The 23,158-nt window shown below is 39.0% G+C and overlaps 2 protein-coding genes and 1 long non-coding RNA gene across 3 annotated transcripts in view; 2 read left to right on the forward strand and 1 right to left on the reverse strand.

Annotated features, from left to right (window-relative positions):
- The window catches only part of LOC118496429, a 397,714-nt gene that overhangs the window by 357,248 nt on the left and 17,308 nt on the right, over positions 1-23,158 (forward strand). The window lies entirely within an intron of this gene.
- On the forward strand, positions 93-18,547 carry LOC116060828 (protein NLRC3-like). Its single transcript, XM_031314574.2, has 4 exons — positions 93-252; positions 13,758-14,000; positions 15,981-16,272; positions 16,779-18,547. Exons 2-4 carry the CDS (start codon positions 13,794-13,796, stop codon positions 18,545-18,547), a joined length of 2,268 nt encoding a protein of 755 aa, XP_031170434.2. The 5' UTR covers positions 93-252; positions 13,758-13,793.
- Positions 2,815-9,145, reverse strand: LOC118496037. Its single transcript, XR_004898499.1, has 4 exons — positions 8,956-9,145; positions 5,964-5,966; positions 5,301-5,305; positions 2,815-2,826 (listed from the first exon to the last, which is right to left on the reverse strand). It is a non-coding gene; the product is annotated as an uncharacterized LOC118496037 (long non-coding RNA).

Here is a 23,158-nt window from a genome sequence, read left to right on the forward strand (position 1 = left end):
TTGCTTTATTTAAATATATCTATTTAAGATCATATGTATATTTATTTAAGTGGTTTAACTAAAAATGTATTAATAGCTCCACCTATGAAATTGATTTATGTTAGATCGCCAAAAAAAAGTGTCATACGGGACCGCTCTTAAGGCATGTGTGAGACAGCGCGCTCTTTACGCCCATCTCCTCATCCTCTGGCTGCAACTCGAAGGTAACGTTTGGAGAACGCTGCAAAATAAAAGGTGAAAATCCACTACTTGGTAAGTGTTTGTTTTCTGTAGTAGATTAGAAAGTATCTAACTGTTAAATAATGGTAATTTTGTAATACTGACCAAAACTCTCTCACTCTTCAAAGTTGAAGGGAGATGACTGGCTAACGTTAACGTTTGGTGGCTAGCTAGTGCTAATTTTAGACTTTTAACGTTACTGTTTATTGAAATATAGCGTTAGACGCCACATTGACTGCTTTGGTTAACTTATTTGTTGCTCTTTGTCGCCGCAATATTGGACCGGGCAAATCTGGCCTGTAGACAAATAAAAGTAAAAGAAGAGCTGCCGATTTTCTGTTGTGTGTGTGTGTGTGTGTGTCCAATATTTAAACGTTAGTTTAAATGTCTATGGCTCGTTTGGTGATTATGCATTTTGGCTGTAGGTGTACTAGTTATGTCAGCCTGCCGAGACCGGGCTGCACACTGGGCAGCTGCATATTTTCAAATTCTCTGATTCCATTTGAGTTTTCTGCATCACAGAAATCATATGACCATATTGTAGGTTGAAGTAGAGCACCTATGCACTAATGTTTTTAACAATAATTAATAATTACTTTTATTTGGGTACATCGCCTGAGTATTTTCTCCATTGCTCACACCTCTAATATTTGTATCTCATCTTTTGCAGTTGTAAATTACTGTCCCAGAGGAGAGAAGAAACTAGAACATATTCACATTTACAGTTTTTTATGATTGCTATGACATTTTTTTCAATACTTTTAACAACTTTCCTAAACTCTTAACACAGCACAACATCCGTCTGTGTAGGCTTTACAATACACATTTGTTGTTGCTTTGACACAAATTGCATACAGTTAACACAAATTTTAAATTCTTGAACATCTTTTACAAACAAGCTCAACCAAGACCAAAACAATGGATATGTACTGCCAAATTCACAAATACTTTCACACTGTATGTCAGAACAAATAACATCATGTTCTAAACCTAACTTATAGGCTAAAGTGAAAGTGAACAGCTGTTCACAAATAAACACAAATAGATCCCCTGCATTTTATTCCATTACTATTGAGAAACAGCTGATTGAAGTTATGCAAATAGATCAAATCACAGCTGATTCCCTTCTAGGAAACACACTCAGGTGTTGACCATATGTTACAGTAGTAGATACAGTAAAAGAGCACCTATTTGGGCTGATTTTGTGTTGAAAAGGAACAACAAAGATGAACACAAAGACAGTAAGAAAAATTCCTGCAAGAGGGAGAGAAAGACGAGTAACAGGACAATTCTGTCTCTGTCTTCTTTTTTTCATAAACCATACAATCTATAAAGCTACTCTGAGATGGTTCATTAATTTTTAGGGATCCGAGCCAAGCTACGCCGTTCGCACAGCAGGGCTGTGGAACCCTATTGTAATCCTAAGGATTATTATTATTTTTCTCTGCGTAAAACAGATGCTACAGCCCAAACCGTACATGGTGGGGGGATGCCGTTTTCAGGACTAGTCCAGATCCCTGCACGGACCGCGGAAAAAAACTATTTACACCCCTAGGTGGCGCTATAGCAGAGATATGCGTTTGGCCCTATAACTCCCAAACTGGACATCGCACATTAAAAATACATATACATATCAACGTTCCCTGAATTCAGCTGAATCTCGTGATATAGGCCATGCCCATTTCCGCCTAGACTTTTATGCACAAAAAAATCGCGATTTAACGTAAACCTACTTTTTGTAACTCCTCCTAGACCGTGTGACCGATCTGCACGAAACTTGGTACATAGCATCTCCAGACCAACTTGACAAATATTTATCAAAATAATTTTTATCGGATAAAAATTGCACAAATTACGCACGACCAAATTTATGTAGCTAGCTATGAAAACACAAACGTTGCCATATCTTGGCCAAAATTAATGCTATCAAACTGAAACTTTAGAATGTTGTTTGCCATGACTCTCTGGAGCTCCCCACCAACTTTTACGAAAATTGGCTACTAGGGGGCGCTACATGTACAAAAGGTTTATATCTCATGAACGGTTCATCCAATTTTTACGAAATTTTGATGGTACCATCTAGGCCCACTCCTGAGGCCATGCCTACAGTGGGGTACTGATTCATCAAAGTGGGCGTGGCCTATGGACCCAGGTTTGGATTCACCACTTACACTAATGTGAGCAACTTCAAATTTACAGTGTAGATGTACAATGGTTCATGGACCTGACACAATAAAAATTACACACATGGACCACTAGGTGGTGCTATAATGACGTAAAACATTTCTTTGCCTATTACTCCCACATTCCACATTGCACATTAGAAAACCTTACATCCACCTGTTCCTTGAATCGAACTGAATCTGATGATATAGGCCACGTCCATTTCCGCTAAGAGGTTTTTTACAATATCGCACAATGTGCGAAACCAACTTTTTCTATTTCCTCCTAGGCCGTGGAGGACCTATTGTCATGAAACTTGGTTCGTAGCATCTCCAGATGCACCTGACCAAAAGCTATCAAAACAATTTTTCTACGTTAAACTATCCACAATTTACAAGCAAACTAATTTTAATAGCTAGCCACAAAACACGAACTTTAGCATATCTCGTCCAAATGAAGAGGTATCAAAACTTGGTATTCTTGTTTGACATCCCACTCCGAGCCTCTGTACCAAATGTGGTTAAATTGGCCGTTAGGGGGCGCTATAATGAACGTAGACGCGTTTTGGCAAATAACAATGCATTTAAATGTGAAGATTGCAATGGCAATATCTCTGCTGCAGTAAATGCTATAATCACAAAACTTTGGATTCTTGTTGAACGTCCCACTACGATGATATGTACCAAATTTGGCCAAAATCAGCCATTAGATGGTGCTATAATCAAGGTTTATGCGTTTTGGCAGATAACTTAATGCATGCAAATGGGTCACTTTTGATTGCAATTTCTCTGTCGTAGTAATTGCTATAAACACGAAACTTGTGATGCTCATTTGGCACGCTGCTCTGAGGCTCTGTACCAAATGTGGCGAAGATCGGCCATTGCCAATTGTGTGTTGTAGATGGGTTGGTGCGTTAAGAGTTTAGCAAAGTTGTTAAAAGTATTGAAAAAATTGTCACAGTGATCGTAAAAAACTGTAACAAGCTGACATCACACAAGTTTACCTGTTTTTTACATTAAAAATGACTCAAACTGATTAATGGATTATCAGAATAGTTGGAGATTAATTTAATAGTTGACAATTAATGAGTTTATCTTTGCAGCTCTGTTTCTGACATCCTCCATTTTACAGTTTTTTTCGATTGCTAAATGACAGTGGACACAACTGGAGTCACATGTGCAAAACTCTAACTCCAGTCTGCACAGCAGTTCGTTTTTCATTGCTTGAACACAGTTTTCAAAACTCTACACACTTATCCCTTTTTTTTTATTATTTATTTTTATTCATTTCTGTTGGTCATCATAATTAGGTACCAGGAAGTACATCAAATAAAGGCGAAACAACAAAGAAAAACAAAATAAAAAAAATAAAGACAAATTTTTATATACTATGCTTCCCTCAATACTTATTGATTATATCGACCAACCCCTACTTTTTACTTCTTCATTTTTCTTTAACATCAACCCGTAGGTCTTCCATCCATTTATTGTATATACTTTGTAATAATGCATCACTGCTTTCCATGCTTATCAGTAAATTGTACATAGAGCCGATCAGCCTCCTTTTTTTGTTGCTTTGGCTTAAAATGTTAACATTTCAGGGCTGATGTTCTTTTCCAAGTCAAAATTGCAGGTAATCCAGTTTTTCAGTTGCATATACCTAAATAATTCTATATGTTTTAGGTTATATTTTCTTTTTAATTCACTGAATGGTGCAACAAGTGTCATGGTTTGTGACATCTGACAACTGCTGGATTCCACGTTTTATCCATGTTTCCCAGTAAAGCTGCGTGCTCTGTATATTTATTGATGGATTGCTCCAAATTGGTATATGCCTGGGAAGCCCTATTTCTTGATGGAAAATTTATTTTATTTTATTCCAGGCCTTTAATGTACTATTAATAACAAAATTTGTTTATTTGATGTTGCCCTTAGAAAAAAGTGCTAGCAGTAAACCGTTGCACTGTAATTGTTTGTTTTCTATGTCTATCCATGGATCTTCGTTTGTTTTATTTATTATGCGTTCAATATAAAATGACTGAGCTGCTACGTGATAGAACTCTAAATAGGGAGCTTTAGACCCCCTTCTGCTCTTGAGTGATACAAAAGTTTCCTTTTCAATCTACATGCTTTATTTGATCAAATGAACGAAGAAATTATTGAGTTTACCTCCTTAAAAAAGGTTTTAGGAGGCATTATAGGAATAGTTTGTAATTTAAATAAGAATTTCAGTAGCCACATCATCTTAAAGAGGTTTACTCTTCCTATTAAATTAATCTTCAAGTCTTGCCACTGCCTAACATCGTTCTTAAAGTTTTTTAACAAGTGGAAGAAAGTTATCTTTATACAACTGGATCTTACCATGGCTAATATAGGTTTCAAGTATTTTATATATTATGTATTTATTTTAGTCCTTTTTGCAAGAGTCTATTGCCAACAGCTCCGTTTTTGCAATGTTCATTTTATAACCTGAGATCCCTGAAAAGGTTGTAATTATTTTCATAACATGTGGAACTGAGGTGACTGCATTACTTAAATAAAGTAATAAATCATCCGCAAATAAGCTCAATTTAAACTGTTTTTTACCAATCTCGATACCTCCTATCTCTTTTGTCTCTCTAATTTTTTGAGCCAAGGTTTCAATTGCTAATGCAAACAATGATGGTGAAAGAGGACATCCTTGGGCAGTTCCTCTAGTTAATGAGAAAGGTTTTGATAGAATTCCGTTTGTATATACATATGCTTTAGGAGACTTGTACAGGGTTCTAATCATATTCATAAAATGTTATGGAAAGTTGTATACCTCCAAAACTTTAAACAAGTAGGACCATTCTAGTCTATCAGAAGCCTTTTCTGCATCAACTGCCATTAATGTTAAATCTATTTTATGTTTTTTTGCATATTGTATGAGGGAGATACAAGTTCTGGTATGAAATCCCTATGTTGTATAAAACCAGCTTGGTTGTAATTAATTAAGCTTGGTAGAATTTGTAGCAGTCTATTATTCAAAATTTTGGTTATGATCTTCTTATCACAGTGTATTAAGCTTATAGGCCTATAATCAGAAGGTGCTTCGCAAGTCTTACCTGGTTTTGGTATAACAGATATAGTCGCTTGGTACATTGTTTCAGGAAGACTATTGTTTTTTTGCACCAAGTTAACCACTTCTGTGAATAAGGAATCAATTTTAGCCCAGAATGTGTAAAATTCTATAGGAAAACCATCCATTCCTGGAGCTATTTTGGGGGGAAAGTTATTTATAGCAGATTGTATTTCTATGTTAGTTATATGCTTGCTAAGATCTTCAATTTGCTCAGGAGAAAGACGTTTAAGGTTAATTGATTTTAAGAAAGGGAGAGGGTCCTGGACTTTTATTTCTGAAGTATATAATTCTTCATAAATTCATTAATTATGGACTGATTATTTGTGTGGGCTTTGTTTGATGTTACATCTCTTAAAACTATAGGTTTCCTTTTCAAAACTTTCTTTATTAAAGAGGTCAAATGCTTGCCTGATTTATTGGCAGCTATATAATTTATTTTGTTAGAATTATGCTTAAAGTCCTCCGCTTTCTTAAATAACAGGCTGTCCAGTTTTAATTTAGCTTCCTGTTGGTTTTTATAATTGCTGCTATTTGTTTGAGTCTTATGTGCTCTCTGGAGAAATTTTATCTCATCTCTCACTTTATCTAATTCCTTATCAAATTAGGTATGCCTTAAAAGTATCCCAAACTATGTCAATACCAGGTCTGTCCTGGGGATCCCCGCTTTTCACATTTGTTTCTATAAATAGGTCTATATGGCTATTGACATATTCCAGAAAGTCAGTGTACATTAGATATTTCCTGTTCATTCTCCAGATCCTGTGAGACGTTATGTTTTCTTTAGGGGACAACAAGCATGTCACTATAGCATGATCAGATATTACAATATCATTGATTTTACTCGTTACAACTCTATCTTATTCAATCCCTGAAATGAACAAATATCTATCAATTTGACTATAGCTATTCTGCGCATGTGAGAAGTATGTATAATCTGTTATATTAATGGGTGTAAGGTCCTCCTTACATCCTGAAGGTCATTAGTAAATAAGAAATTGAGGAGTTTATTTGGTGGATTTACCTTTCTGGTTGTTGTTGAGCTGTCCTTTGAAATAAAGATATTATTCAAATCTCCCCCAAATATAATGACCCCTGTTGGTGCACTGTCTAAGACTGTCTGTATCTTGCTTAGAAAAGACATATCAGATATAGGAGGATTATAGACATTGATAAGAGTATAAATCTCTCCAAACAATTAACACCTAACTACTAAGTACCTGCCATATGTATCTGGATGTTGTGAGATTAATTTGAAAGGTAGCCTTTTATTTATTAAGGTGCCCACCCCTCTGCTCCTAGATGTAAGTGTTGCTTCAAAGGCTTCTCCTACCCATTGTCTCTTAAGGTACTCTATCTGTCCTGTTTTAAAATGAAGCTCCTGAAGAAAGACAATGTCAGAGGATAATTTCCCTAAATGATATAGGACCTTATGCTTTTTAGTACCTTCCTGTAACCCGTTTATGTTCCAGGTCGCAATTTGTATTGTATTCAGAAGGTTTTGAGCAATACTTTTATAAGCTGTAGAGTAATAATCTAATGGATCTCGTTTATAATGCTCCTCCAGCTACTGTCAATAGAACCCAACATAAATTGATAAGACAAAACTAAGAAAGACACACATTCAAACATCCATTCATGCTCAAACACATAGACATTTATCACTCTGCCCCATCCCCTTACAATCCTTAAACATATTCCCTCCTAAGGATCCCTCCTTAAAGTGCATACTTTGCTAGGTTTAATTATCCCCTCCTTTGCATCGGGCCATGATCTATACATTCTATAATCAAATTTAATGTACACAATCATTTTAGTAAATCAACTTAAAGCTTATTTTCCTGGAACCTTAATTGAAAAGAAAAACATTCAGCACACACTGTCCGAAATCAAAAGGTGTAAATCATTCAGGTATATTGACTTAAAGTTCCTGTTACCTTACTTATACAAGGGCACATTGGTTTTATGCAAACAAACATTCCCCCCACTCAGGACCTACTTGGTTAGTCATTCTCTCACAGTTTAATCGATGGATATCTTTTGCACAGCTCGTGTTTTGCTTCACATACAGTGGGGAATCTTAGTTCTTCATCTCCAATCACAACCCACAGAACTGCTGTATGTCTCATCCTAGTTGTGATGTTTAGCTCGTGCAATTTCTCCCTCAGAGGCCAGAATGCATCCTGTTTCTTCCTTAATTGTACAGAAATGTCAGAAATGATTCTGTACTTACTGGTCTTTGGCTCCGTCTCCTCGATTAGATTTGCCTGGTTTGCTTTGTTTGCGTTAACGGCTTTCAAGATTTGTAACTTTGTTTGGAAGTGCTGGACCTTGAACATTATGCCTCGTGGATTTCGTGGTTTTTGCTGGCGTGGGCTAGTCGAAGCGCCTTCTCAATATCCGTCTCCTGTAGCGTTAAACCCTATTCAGCCTGTATTACAGTTTTTTGCAATCGCTATGACAATTTTTTCAATACTTTTAACAACTTTCCTAAACTCTTAATGCACCAACACACCTACAACACACAATTGGCAAAACAGTTAATTTCATGCTCAAAATCACACATTGTAAACTGAAGTCCAAAACTAATTTTCAAAATACAATAATACACTAACACAATGTACTATGTCCACCAAAACAATGCAAACATGACTCAAAATCAAATAATTCTTCCAAAACACTAACACATGTTCTCTTCCAACAGGAACATTTAGTCAATCATAAAACAATATTATACAAAACACTAACATCCCATGGAATTACAGAAACTACATTATTTTATGTGTCAGGTCTGTCCTTATATAACAGACAATGGTGATTTTATTGATCATAGATTGTGTTTTGCACTGCAGTTTCTCTTGAAGCCTCTCTACATTTTTGTTTTGTTGGGTTTAGTAAATGCGTGCATATTTTTTTTTAAGATAATTTTTTGGGCTTTTCTGCCTTTATTTGACAGGACAGCTAGGTGAGAAAGGGGGAAGACATGCAGGAAATTGTCACAAGTCAGATTTGAACCCTGGACCTCTGCGTCGAGGCATAAACCTCCAAGTATATGTGCGCCTGCTCTACCACTGAACCAACCCGGCCACCATTTTGTTTCTTTTGCTGCAGAGATTCAATACAAAAAATGAATGACCCATCTCAGAGTAGCTTTATAGAATGTACGGTTTATGAAAAAAAGGAGACAGAGACAGAATTGTCCTGGTACTCCTCTACCTCTCCCTCGTGAAGGCATTTTTCTTATTTTCTGTGTTCATCTACAGTATATTGTTCCAATAGGACCTCTTTTACTGTACTACCATATGATCATGCGATCGAAACAACCAACACCTGAGTGTGTTTCCTAGAAGGGAATCAGCTGTGATTGATCTATTTGCATAACTTCAGTCAGCTGTTTCTCGATAAATGCATGTATAAAATCCAGGGGATATATTTGAGTTTCAATTTACAATATGAACAGCTGTTCACTTTGACTTTAGAACATGATGTTATCTGTTCTGACATACAGTGTGAAAGTATTTGTAAATTTGGCAGTAAAGATCCATTGTTTTGGTCTTGGTGGAGCTTGTGTCTAAAAGAAGTTCAAGCATTTTAAATTTGTGTTAACTGTATGCATTTTGTGTCAAAGCAACAAGAAATGTATTAATTGTATAGCCTTCACAGACAGATGTTGTGCTAACTGTGTTAAGAGTTTAGGAAAGTTGTTAAAAGTATTGAAAAAAGTGTCATAGCGATTGTGAAAAACTGTAAGTATGAAATCACTGAAGCACCTGTTTGACACTCCTTCACACAAATCTTCAATTAGCAATCAGTCTGCAGGCCTTAAAGGAGCAGCGTCTGTGTTGTTCTTTGCCAACATGGATGGAAGAGGTCTAAGACAGAAGAGACTGAGCATCAATAGTGGCTATTTCTTATACTCTACAGTAATAGATGTTTATACTTTACTGTAATAGATTTTATTTTTATTTAATTTTTTGTCATTAAAGTTTTTATTTCTTCATACACACATAAACATACAATCAAACTCAAGAACAAACACTGACCCCAACATCAACAGACAGTATATCCAGCATACCACCCCCATATACAAAGGCCTCCTGCAAATCGACATTTCCTTTTTTTGAAACATCCAAAATATACATTCACCCATGTCTACAAATTTTTCCATATGCCCTACCTACAAAAAAATACGTTCCCAGGTCCTCCTAAAATGTTCTTCTTTGTTGTTAATTCTAGCCAACATGCGTTCATATGATGCAACTTCTGACATCATTTCCATCCATTTGTTAACATCTGGGGCGACTGTACTCTTCCATACTCTGAGAATTGTTTGAGCAGCTGTGACCATCACAACTTTTTAAACCCCTCGTTCATATTTAGATATATTTGACATTTCTGTTTGGTCCCCTAACAAACACAGTCTTGGTGCTACAGGTACCACCACACCCAGCCATTTACTCATATATAACCTCCATCAATGCATTCTTGTTGTGACTAAATTTACCCTTTGTGATACAGTCTCTTATTTGTAAATATTTCCAAAAATTACCTTTATATTCCAGATTATATTTTTGCATAATATCAGCAAACGACATGAACACTCCCTCCACACACAGGTCACTTATTTTGTGTATCCCTCTTACAAGCCATTGATTCCAATAAACAAATTTCTTCCCAATACGTATAGCTGGGTTATACCATAGAGAGGTGTAAGGTTGTCTTAAGTGCGAAATACCATATATCTTATGAATTTCTCTCCAGAGAGAGTAAGACTCTTTAGAATAAGACAACACTGGGTTTGAAAAATAATTATGCCCAGAAGTTGTTACAGCATGTGAGAGGACATCCAGAGGTCCAAACGGGCTAGTTAGTTCCCTTTCAATTTTGATCCAGCTCAGCTCCTGATCTATCCCCTTCCAATGTTTGATCATTCTAGACATTTCGAATGACAGATTATATAATCTTACATTAGGTAGACCCATACCTCCCTTATTTTTATTTTCTTAATTTCTTAAACTCTAAAATATTTTATTTTGTGTAATATTTACAGTATTTCAGTTTTCAGCCACAGTTTCAAAATAAGGATCAATGGAATCAATAAAATTTGCATCAAAGATGCATTAATTTCTGATTCTGGATCCAATTCTTTGCAAGAAGGCAAATTTGTCAACAAATGGCACTGGCATGAAAGCTACATACAGTAATAGGCTACAATGACAAGCAATGGTGCACTGATTTGAGTGCTGTATTTTGTATTTTGTTGTCCACTGTGTAATGGTTGATGGGAAGAGCTCATACACTTGTTTGCAAGTTGTGTTGTTTGAAGGCAAAATTTTCTTTTGCTGCATATTTTAAATGTTTTGGCACGGTTAGAGCCTTTTGCAAACAAAATGTGTCATTTTAACCATGAGTGCCACTGTTTCAGCCTGTGTGTTAACTGTTTTGAAAAATGTGGAGTTTGAGTTGACTACTGCATCAAAGCAATCAAGAAAAACTGTAATTCTATAGCCTACAAAGACGGATGTTGTGCTGTCTTAAGAGTTTAGGAAAGTTGTTAAAAGTATTGAAAAAAGTGTCATTGCGATCGTAAAAAACTGTAGGTTCACCAGAAAGGGAACAATCCCTTTGCCGCTTTCTTCTGAGATTTTTCTCTCGCTGTAGGTTCTCCAATGTGTCAATGTATTCCAATGCTTGATCAAGGTTTTTTTGTAGCTCATCAATTCTGTGCACTTAATTGGGTGGCGTGGACATGCATTTTTCCATTAAGCATCTCAAGTTTGTTATCATTTGAGTCCACTCTCTTCGAGAGAGACGACACGAGAGTTTGTCTCCATTTGTAATGCTAGGAGCTTATCAAGTTTACTGTCCAAATCATTGAATCTAGCTGCGTTTGTCGGCGGCATTTTTCCAGTTTGGGATCTTGTATTCATGCACACCTGCGCTTTTGTTTGTTGCACCTTACCGGTCCCGCTCTGTCTTATCCCCCGTTGTTTAGTTGGCAGGGATTAACGATGCACTGTGCTATTTAATTTATGGCTTTACTTTTGCACTTTTTTGTACATAAAGTCACAATTTTAGATCAAATAAGCCCTACATGACCAGGAGCCCTTAACCTCTCCGACCTCTCTCGTCGCGCCTGCTCACTCACTCCTCTACACACTTATCCCATGACTTGAACCACAACATGCACAACACTGTAGATTTACAGCACTTTGTTCAAATGCTAACACACTGCTGTCAAAACTGTTAACCACACATTCAAAACAGAATATATTTCAGTCTCGTGCCTATCAAACACTGCTGATAGGAATTTTAGCTGAAAGCCTAAGCAGGTGTCTTGTTTTAGACTAGTTAGTGAACATATATGGTATTTATACAGAGAAAGCTCAGAAAGCCTTTTTTTATATACAAACACCAAATAAGAATAAAACAATTATACACTGTACCGTTTTAAAGAAACAGGTAAAAGAGCAACAATACCAACATGTCCAGGTAAGATGTCTGAGGTTATATACACAGCTATAAAAAAAAAGAAGTGAAAAACACTATATCTTTACTATAGTAAAACTGTGTTCTTACTGTTTTTCAGAAAGTAATGGAGGTGAAAGCAATGGAAACACCACATTCATTAGTATTTAGAGATGATACAGACATCTAGTGTGAAGAAGAAAAATGAAGAAAATGAATGAAGAAAAGTTGCCACATGATGCTGGAGAGAGGCAGGATCAGTCACACTATTCTGTTACTGTTATGTACCTTTAGTTTTTTCTCCAGTAATTCCATAAATAACTAGAGACAAAATACTATATTGAAGCAAACAGCTGATTTTCATTCCTTCTTGTTTACCTTACGTAAAAATTGGTATATTATAACATCTATATATTTTCCTTAAAGAAACTATTGAGTAATGTAAAGTCACTCAAATTGTTCAAACTGTAAAGATGAGAAAGTTTGTATTTTCTGTCTTGGTGTTTGATGCTAGTGTTTTTACTCTCAGTGTGTTCTGAGTGACAGTGTGTGTTATCTCAGTCAGGATTGATCTGAGATGTGTGTGTGTGGAGTTGTGTTGCTGTGAATGAGTTTTGCAGGAGATGTGAACTGTTTAGCTCAGGTGACTGTTGGTAGTGCAGACTGTAGTTTGAGTTTTGCACATGTGACTTCAGTTGTGCCCACTGTCGTTTAGCGATCGAAAAAAAACTGTAAATCTGCTGGGACTTGCAGGGTCTCTGGTGTCAGTTCTCTGCAGGCCGTGTGCACAGAAACTAAACAGGTTTGTTTAGAGTCTCACAAACACAGAGATCATCATTAATATCAGGATTTACTAACACTTTCACATCTCAGATGAAGACAAAGAGACGCTCTCAGGAAATGAGCCGACTGTTTCTGCTTCACACACAGAGGATGTGGTCTGTGTGTGTGTGTGTGTGTGTGTGTGTGTCTCTGTGTGTTTGTGTGTGTTGGTGTATGTGTGTGTGTGTGTGTGTGTGTGTGTGTGCCAGTACGTGTGTGTGTGTGTGTGTGTGTGTGTGTGTTTATTTGTTTGTGTGTGTGTGTGTCTCTATGTGTGTGTGTGTGTGTGTGTGTGTCTCTGTGTGTTTGTGTGTGTGTGTGCCAGTGTGTGTGGGTGTATTTGTGTGTGTGTGTGTGTGTGTGTGTGCGCCAGTGTGTGTGTGTGTGTGCCAGTACGTGTGTGTGTGTGTGTGTGTGTGTGTGTGTGTGTGTGTGTGTGTGTGTGTGTGTGTGTGTGTGTGTGTGTGTGTGTGTGTGTGTGTGTGGTTGTGTGTGTGTGTGTGTGTGTGTGTGTGTGTGTGTGTGTGTGTGTTTGTGTGTGTGTGTGTGTGTGTGTGTGTGTGTGTGTGTGTGTGTGTCTCTGTGTCTGTGTGTGTGTGTGTGTGTCTCTGTGTGTGCCTGTGTGTGTGTGTGTGTGTGTCTCTGTGTGTGCCTGTGTGTGTGTGTTTGTGTCTGTGTGTGTGTGTGTGTGTGTGTGTGTTTGTGTCTGTGTGTGTGTGTGTGTGTGTGTGTGTGTGTGTGTCTCTGTGTGTGTGTGTGTGTTTGTGTCTGTGTGTGTGTGTGTGTGTGTGTGTGTGTGTGTGTGTGTGCCATACGTGTGTGTGTGTGTGTGTGTGTGTGTCTGCTTTCGTGCATTTGTGTGTGTGTGTGTGTTTAGCGTGTTTTCTCACTGTGTGTTTATCGTGTGTCCCTCCGTCATGCCTCAGTCTGAAGGCCACCGCCGCTGTTCTCCCGGCACTAAGCATGCTTCTTGTTGTTTCCCTCAGGTCTCACCTCCGCCCAGTCGCTGAGTAGCCGCGGCGATGTTCCAGCGCAAGAAGAAAAAGAAGAAGCAGTGTGTGCTGGAGATCTGCGCGCCGCAGGACTTCCAGCACCATGTCCACACGTCTTTCGACGCAGCCACTGGACGCTACGTGGGCCTGCCACCGGAGTGGCAGAGCATCGACACACTGCGGAGACCACGCCCCCTGGTGGATGCCTCCAGGATCACACAGCTCCAGCTCTCCAAAGTAGGCACACGAGAACAAGAAGAAGTCCATTAACCCTCATTGAAAACTTTTTGAAAATTAGTCAAATTTGTGTGTGTGTGTGTCAGCAGTCGTTTACTTTAACATCCTCCTGTGTCGTGTTATGCAGATATATTTCCTCCAGGTTAAACTTTTGGTAAGTGAGACTTTTGAGCTGCTTCCTGATCTCTTAGTTTCATCAAACTGTGAAAATGTGTTTGTGTTGAAGAGTTTAGCTCTGTGCTAACAGCTGTTAGCCACTGTGTTCAGGTGATGTGTAAGTTTAAGGAACATTACTGACACTCGCTTATTATTCATATCCCAAACACAGAACTCACGAAAGAATCTGAAGCCTCTAATTTACATCCTGTACTGCAGTAAAAGTACCAAAACACACTGTCAAAGTACTGTGTTAGTACAAATTAAAGTTCTGTTTTGAAGATGTTACTGAGGTAAAATCTTGCAATTAGTCCGACATCACATGAATAGAGGTTTGACTTTATGATGCGTTCAGATGGCATTTCTTTGATGATGGTTATGGCTAGAAGTGGTAGCGGGGATACCGGGGTTGAGAGAGTGCCTATTAGTCCATAGGCCAGCTCCAGTGCTAGTTAAAACGTAACTCTCACCAAAATGCAACCTAGGGTCTTTTTGTGAATGTACCCAAGTCAAACTTTCGTTTAAAAGTATAATGAGGACGGAAACGGCAGTTTTAAGATTGACCGTATTTTCGTTTTCGGTCAAATGGCCCTCTTGAATGGGAGTGATAGAGGAACTTCTATGATAGCATAAAAATCACTATTTTTAAAACACTAAGAAGGCTCGACAAAACATGAAACTTTGCTCCAAGTATCACCAGGGGCTCTACACACAAATTCCAGCATTGAGAACATTGTTTGTGTACACAAAAGAAAGGTTTTCAAATTACTTTAGCAATTGGCTTTTCCGCTCGCCGCCATCTTGCCAGTCAAAAAGTGTCTGTGAACACAAACAATGTTCTCAATGCTGAGTTCATGTGTAGAACCCCTGGTGATACTTGGAGCAAAGTTTCATGTTTTGTCGAGCCTTCTTAGTGTTTTAAATGCCAATTAGCACATACTGGTTCCCTGTGCTGGTACTGGACCCATCTCATTAATTGCCACCTGGTCTATGGCTGACACTATCCAGTACTGAAGTAACACAGGACTGACTTTTTGGGGCCTTTGCAGGCCATACAGGCATCATCAGCAGTAGTCTTTAACATCCCTCCTGCTTTGGCCCAAATAGACTGTCTGTCTGAGCCATCTCAATGTCTTTTTCTCAACTCTGGGTTTCCATAATGCACATCAAGATCTTCCCTGTTGAGTTCTGTCACTTCAGGGAAGTCTTACTAAGGCAGAGCAAAAGAGAATTGCAGTAGTTAAGACAGGAGGAAATAAACACATCAAATATTTTAAATTTTTTTATGTTGCACCATAGAGTAGCACACAATATTGTTCTATCTACTTACAATGACACTAAAGTCAATTCTGATTCTGTGGAGATATCTTTTAAATTACTTATTATTTGACCAAGAGAAACCAGAGCTGAATGTATAAAGCAACCAGCATCAGACTCAGGACAGAACCTTGAGACATAGATTTAGATGACGGAGGTAGTAATGAACAATAACTGAAAAACTCCTGTCTGAAAGGTAAGACGAAAACCACTCCAGAGCTGATCCAAACATTTCCATCCACTGTCTGAGCCTCTCAAGTACAGTGATCCACTGTATCAGATGATCCACTGAAGTCTAATAGAATTAATGCAGAATCTTTACTTTTGGTTTATTAATTACTATTATATAATGATCCATGAATTAATCTTGAATTATTTCTTTACACAAATGTCATCATAATATAATCTACAAAACTGGTCTGTTTTGATAATCCCAGTTTTTTAAACTCCCATAAAAAATTCTGTTAAGTGATGGTGTTCTTTTTGGTATCTTTTGTATCGTTGCAGGGACAAAAGATGGAGACACCTAAAGAAGTCGTCTTGGGAATTTTAGAAGACTTGGGAGCAGATGACTTTGGGAAATTTAAGTGGCACCTGCAGGGAGCACTTCAAGACTTCCCAGCAATCCCAAAGAGTAAACTGGAGAATGTAAACAGGGTGAACACAGTGGATACGATGTTCAAGACCTACAGCACAAACACTATAAATGTGACCAGAATAGTTTTAGTGAAAATGAATCAGAATGATCTAGTGGAGAAGTTATCATGTCATGGAGAAGTCAACATCTCAGTACCTGCAGGTAAGTCACAATCATTATGAATTTAAAAAAAATGGATGTAACAAAGATCAAACTTATATATATTTGTCTTCAACAAACAATAGCTTTGTTACCAATGTGTTGACAACAACAGAACAAGCTACTAAACATCCACAAGAGAAACAAAATTTAAAGTGTCTGCAAGAATAAAAAATGATGAAACAAAGTCAGAATGTTTTTGTTTACTCTGCTGGTTAAAATGAACACACACTGATGTCACTGTAAAATACTGCTTTGGCAATATTAATTCCCTCTGTAATTAAGTCATATACCTTCTGGTTTATTTGGACAATGAAGAGTTCATAGATGTATGACTGAGACACCCAACATATCAGTTGTTTTTGAGGAATACTAAGTCATTTTACAATAGTTAACATATTCAGGACCTCGTCATCAAATGGGCTGAATAGATTTCATGAATACAGAAATGTGCAAACTCACATTCACCAGAACAAACCCTCATCGATTTCATTGTTTTATTCATTCAGAGATTCTTGCTGCGTGCCAGCGAAAAGTCAAATCCAACTTACATAAGATGTTCCAGCGTGTGTTTGAGGGAATTGCTAAAGCAGGAAACAAAACCGCTCTGAATCAGATGTTCACAGAGATCTACATCACAGAGGGAGGGACTACAGGGGTCAATGATGAACATGAGGTCAGACAGATTGAAACAGCATCCAGGAAACCAGACAGACCAGAAACAACAATCACATGTGAAGACATCTTTAAAACTCCATCTGGAAGAGATGAACCAATCAGAACAGTGATGACAAAGGGAGTGGCTGGCATCGGGAAAACAGTCTTAACACAGAAGTTCACTCTGGACTGGGCTGAAGACAAAGCCAACCAGGACATCCAGTTCATATTTCCATTCACCTTCAGAGAGCTGAATGTGCTGAAAGAGAAAAAGTACAGCTTGGTGGAACTTGTTCATTACTTCTTTAGTGAAATCAAAGAAGCAGGAATCTGCAGTTTTGAAGAGTTCCCGGTTGTGTTCATCTTTGATGGTCTGGATGAGTGTCGACTTCCTCTGGACTTCCTCAAAACTAAAATCCTGACTGATGTTACAGAGTCCACCTCAGTGGGTGTGCTGCTGACAAACCTCATCAGGGGGAAACTGCTTCCTTCTGCTCGCCTCTGGATAACCACACGACCTGCAGCAGCCAATCAGATCCCTCCTGAGTGTGTTGACGTGGTGACAGAAGTCAGAGGGTTCACTGACCCACAGAAGGAGGAGTACTTCAGGAAGAGATTCAGAGATGAGGAGCAGGCCAGCAAAATCATCTCCCACATCAAGACATCACGAAGCCTCCACATCATGTGCCACATCCCAATCTTCTGCTGGATCACTGCTGCAGTTCTAAAGAAGGTGTTGAAGACCAGAGAAGGAAGAGAGCTGCCCAAGACCCTGACTGAGATGTATATCCACTTCCTGGTGGTTCAATCCAAACGGAAGAACATCAAGTATGATGGAGGAGCTGAGACAGATCCACACTGGAGTCCAGAGAGCAGGAAGATGATCGAGTCTCTGGGAAAACTGGCTTTTGAGCAGCTGCAGAAAGGCAACCTGATCTTCTATGAATCAGACCTGACAGAGTGTGGCATCAGTATCAGAGCAGCCTCAGTGTACTCAGGAGTGTTCACACAGATCTTTAAAGAGGAGAGTGGACTGTACCAGGACAAGGTGTTCTGCTTCATCCATCTGAGTGTTCAGGAGTTTCTGGCTGCTCTTCATGTCCATCTGACATTCACCAACTCTGGAGTCAACCTGCTGTCAGAAGAACAAACAACATCAACACAGTTCTACCAGAGTGCTGTGGACAAGGCCTTACAGAGTCCAAATGGACACCTGGACTTGTTCCTCCGCTTCCTCCTTGGTCTTTCTCTTCAGTCCAATCAGACTCTCCTACGAGGTATGCTGACAAAGACAGGAAGTACTTCACAGACCAATCAGGAAACAGTCCAGTACATCAAGAAGAAGATCAGTGAGAATCTGTCTGCAGAGAGAAGCATCAATCTGTTCCACTGTCTGAATGAACTGAATGATCGTTCTCTAGTGGAGGAGATCCAACAGTCCCTGAGATCAGGAAGTCTCTCCACAGATTATTTGTCTCCTGCTCAGTGGTCAGCTCTGGTCTTCATCTTACTGTCATCAGAAGAAGATCTGGACCTGTTTGACCTGAAGAAATACTCTGCTTCAGAGGAGGCTCTTCTGAGGCTGCTGCCAGTGGTCAAAGCCTCCAAAAAAGCTCTGTAAGTACAGCGATAGAGTCATATATCATAACTTAAAGACTCTGCTGCCTTTTCAACTTTTTGATTCTTTTTTCTTCATTATCGTCTCTTCAGGCTGAGTGTCTGTAACCTATCAGGGGGAAGCTGTGAAGCTTTGTCCTCAGTTCTCAGCTCTGAGTCCTCTAGCCTGAGAGTGCTGGACCTGAGTAACAAAAACCTTAAATTATTTCAGGTATTTCTCTGGGTTGTTGGCATTTCTGTTAACCAATCCCAATGGTCTTGGGCGACGCTAAGCTCCGACGCAGCGACGGTGGCTCTACTAAATAGTTGCACCATAATTTTATATAATATATTTTAAGATATTTTTAGTTTTTTTTCCTTTCATTTAGAACAGCTGAGGAGAGATAGGAATGGGGAGAGAGTGGGGAAATGATATGCAGCAAAGGGCATCAGGTCGGATTCGAACTCGGGCCGCTGGCAAGGACTGAGCCTACATGTGCCCACCCCAGCATGTAGCTTGCTAGCTTGAAGGTTGTTGTTTCTGGAAATGTACTTCTGTTGATCCAGACTATTCCTGAGTTAATTTTAATTAACTGTGATGATTTTAACAAGAGCTGAGAAGAGATTATCCATGACCAGATTTAGTGATGCCTCACAAGTTAGCATCTAGATTTACAGTTTATATTTTAGTTATAATGAAAAACATTCTTGTTTGACTCTTGAGTTAAAATGTCTTAGTTTCTTGAACTGCAAATCAGATCCTATATATATATATATATATATATATATATATATACTTACTTATGCCTGACACCCCTTGGGGGTAAGGCCGTCGACAAAGGACCTCCAGAGAACTCGGTGGCTGACTTTCTTTTCTATCTGTGACCAGGGGTCTCATTTATAAAACTGTGTGTAGGATCCTAACTATAAGTGTACGTGCGCCCAAAAGCCCAAATTGGCGTACGCCGAAAAAAAGTCAGATTTATAAAACCGTGTGTACGCACACCTGTAAGCAATGTTCCCTTTATAAATCAGAGGGATTTATGTGCATACAAGCGTGCGTACGTGGATCAGCCTCTTATCCCGCCCCGTACACGCCCATTTTTAACCATAAATAGTCAATGCAAAGCACCTTGTGAATGCTGATCAGTATATGAATGACACTGGCAGTTGTTACACCGAATCATGACTGGCAGAGAAAAGGCAAAAAACATTCTCAGACGTTCAGGAATTGCTGCAAATTGAATTTTAATTTCGGCCTGTTCTTGCACAGTGTAGGGAACCCTGATTTATAGACTACATATATTAATAATACATCCAAAACGGCAGGCATTACGGCACTCGGGGACAGCTTCGATATACCAGACGTATATAATAAGATTTAACATAACTATATATTATATCCAAACAAGCCTTAGTAATAAAGTTAAAGTTTGTATATAATATTTATTATTATTATTATTATAAAAAAAAAACACTTAGCTGTCTGAAATTTACCTCTGGAAACAGCCGGTTGCCCCCAGAGTGGCGAGGACCTAGCTGTATTTGGACCGGGATTGCATGGTTCCGGCGCATTGCCCTCTCTACTGGACCCAATTCAGTACATAGATCCAAGAGCTCAGCTTTAGGGAATCTAAATCGGCAAATTAGCCAGTCATCATCATGGTCCCTGAAGACTCTTTTTCTCCTGATTCCTCCATTAGTGTAGTCCTCCTGCAGGGCAGCAGTACCATCATGCAGCATTACGCACGGGGGTCACCGCAGTATTTATATGTTTACAACAATTTGTGATTGTTAACACCTTGCCAACACAGCATCAACTAGTGGTATCCCCCACCCCGAGATACAATTTGAAGACGAAATAAAGTGTAATAGGCAAACACACTTTTCTTCATGCAGGTTTTGTCACAAACGGTATTAAAGTTCAGACTGATAACGAGGAAGTTAAGGGTAACAATTGTGCAAGAGCTTAACTTCTGTATTTTCAGACTTTGACATTTGATGATATATGCACAGTATCAAAGACATATATTTAGTTATTTACACTGTGTTCTGCAGTTATCTAATGGTAGGGTATTTGATGCTATCCTGTATTCCATGCAGTCATCTCCTCCTCCTGCGCTCCGTAGCGGACAATGTGAAGGTGAGACAGCGCCGATTAAACATTAAGAACACATTTTTTATTTAAGATTTGAGTTTGAGGTGTTTATGGAACAATTATCACTCAGTACAAGCAGAAATAACACTGCTGGATTTAATCTTCATGGTAACGTTGATGATATGGAGTGAAAAAATGTGCGTGAGGCATCAATACTAGAAAATATTACGAGTAATCTTATTCCCATTTCTCTCTGCAGTCTGACTTCAGTTTACCACCTCACCATCTGCGTCGCCAATTCCTATTTTGTCTCTAAAATGTGCATACGCATGGTTTAGAATTTGCGGGAGGACCGCACATTCTCCCGTCATTTGTTTTTTATAAATCACAAGCTTTGCGTGGGAAGTGGCGTACGCACATTTTCAGCCCCATTTTGTGCGTACGCCATGTTTATAAGTGAGACCCCAGGTATATCACATCTTTTTGATCTCTCTCTGCCAGGTGTTACTAGGCCAACCTCTCTTTCTCTTCCCCTGGGGGTTCCACTTCAGAGCCTGTCTGGTGGTATTTGACATTGGTTTACGAAGGGTGTGCCCAATCCAATTCAATTCAATTTTATTTATAGTATCAAATCATAACAAGAGTTATCTTGAGACACTTTACAGATAGAGTAGGTCAAGACCACACTCTATAATTTACAAAGCCCCAACAATTATAATAATTCCCCCAAGAGCAAGCAGTGTGACAGTGGCGAGGAAAAACTCCCAATTAGGAAGAAACCTCGGACAGACCCATTCTCTTGGTAGGCGGTGTCTGATGGTCCCGGTTGGGGATGTGATGAACAATGGCAATAATAGTCACATTAAAGATAATGGAACAGTGACTTCAAATGGTAGTCGTAGTAGTTCATGTCATATCAGGGCGCTGCAGGGCGTTACAGGATGTGGCACAGCAGAGCATGGATGGACGTAGCAGGAAGCAGCAGGGTTCAGCAGGACACAGCATGACATTGCAGGGCACCGCAAAGCTTAGCAGGGTGTAGCAGGGAGTGCAGCAGGACCACGGCGACAGCTGCAACCAAGATCTTGGTGCCATCATCATCTGTGATACAGGCATCGGATTGTTCTTTATGTAATAATCTATGTTTTTTGTATCTGTCCCTATTCAAATAAACAACAAATAAATAAATCATACTCCAAGGAAATATGCTGGGTGAAAAAAAACATAAGGACTCCGGGGAGTAAACTCCCCAGAGCTAGGTTAGTAATAAGCATTTCTGGGACGGGATGCATACAAATGGAAAGGGAGAGGAGAGAGCAGCTCAGTGTGTCAAAGGAAGTCCCCCGGCAGTCTAGAACTATAACAGCATAACTAAGAGAGACAGTTTAAGGAGAGGAGCCTGGTCGGGCTAGAACTCTCCCCAACCGGATTGGGCTGTACTGGCCTGCCTCCCTCTACTTTTATTATATTATTAATCTGACGACTATGAAGAGAAGCAGGTGGCCGGGATAGGCAGACGCTGCAACTCCTCACTCCCTAACTATAAGCTTTATCAAAGAGGAGAGTTTTAAGTTAATTCTTAAATGTGGTGACGGTTTCTGCTCCCCGAACCCAGACTGGGAGCTGGTTCCACAGGAGAGGAGTCTGGTAGCTGAAGGCTCTGCCTCCCATTCTACTTTTAGAGACTCTAGGTACCACAAGTAACTCTGCATTCTGGGAGCGCAGTGCTCTAGTGGGACAATAATGTACTAGGAGCTCTTCTAGATATGTTGGTGCTAGACCAGTTAGAGCTTTATAGGTCAGGAGAAGGATTTTAAATTCAATCCTGGATTTTACAGGAAGCCAATGCAGAGAAGCTAATACAGGAGAAATATGATCTCTTTTCTTAGTTCTTGTCAGAACACGCGGGCTGGGGCCATAGCCACAGCTATTCTTTCTGGACTCCAACCACAACTTGTGCAGCTATACATTACCGTGCATCATTACATTAAAAACAACCACCAAAAAACAACATTCAATACATCACTAAAAGAAAAACAATGAAAATAATAACATAACATACAACACAACACACTACAACACAGGACCTAGTTTAAATTATTCACAGATTGTAGAGATGAGATTATGACATTGTTCACTAATAATATGACCAAGCAAATGCACACAGAGAACCCTCAATGATACTAACAGCATTCATCAAGTATTATCCAATACAGAGTTCTGCTCAGCTAGGAGATGTTCTTTAAGTAATACTTTGAATTGAGGTTTTCTATTTTCTTGAATGACATGACTAGGCATTGCATTCCAATTAATCATGGCTCTATATACTACTGTGTTTTCCTTTGTTCTTACTTTAGGTAAAGTGAATCTGCCCTCCGTAGCACGCCTAGTAGTCATGTTTATCAGAACTAAGACCAAGTTACTGATACAACACCCTCGGCTGTTTAGTCACTAAAATATTTCTAGTAAAGTTGAGCAATGAGGCAGTTAATCTATTCCTTACACTTAATCAGGATAAGCAGCCTGAGCTTGCTCTGA

This window comes from Sander lucioperca, chromosome 1 (assembly GCF_008315115.2).
Source record: "Sander lucioperca isolate FBNREF2018 chromosome 1, SLUC_FBN_1.2, whole genome shotgun sequence".
In the NCBI taxonomy this organism is placed as follows: domain Eukaryota; kingdom Metazoa; phylum Chordata; class Actinopteri; order Perciformes; family Percidae; genus Sander; species Sander lucioperca.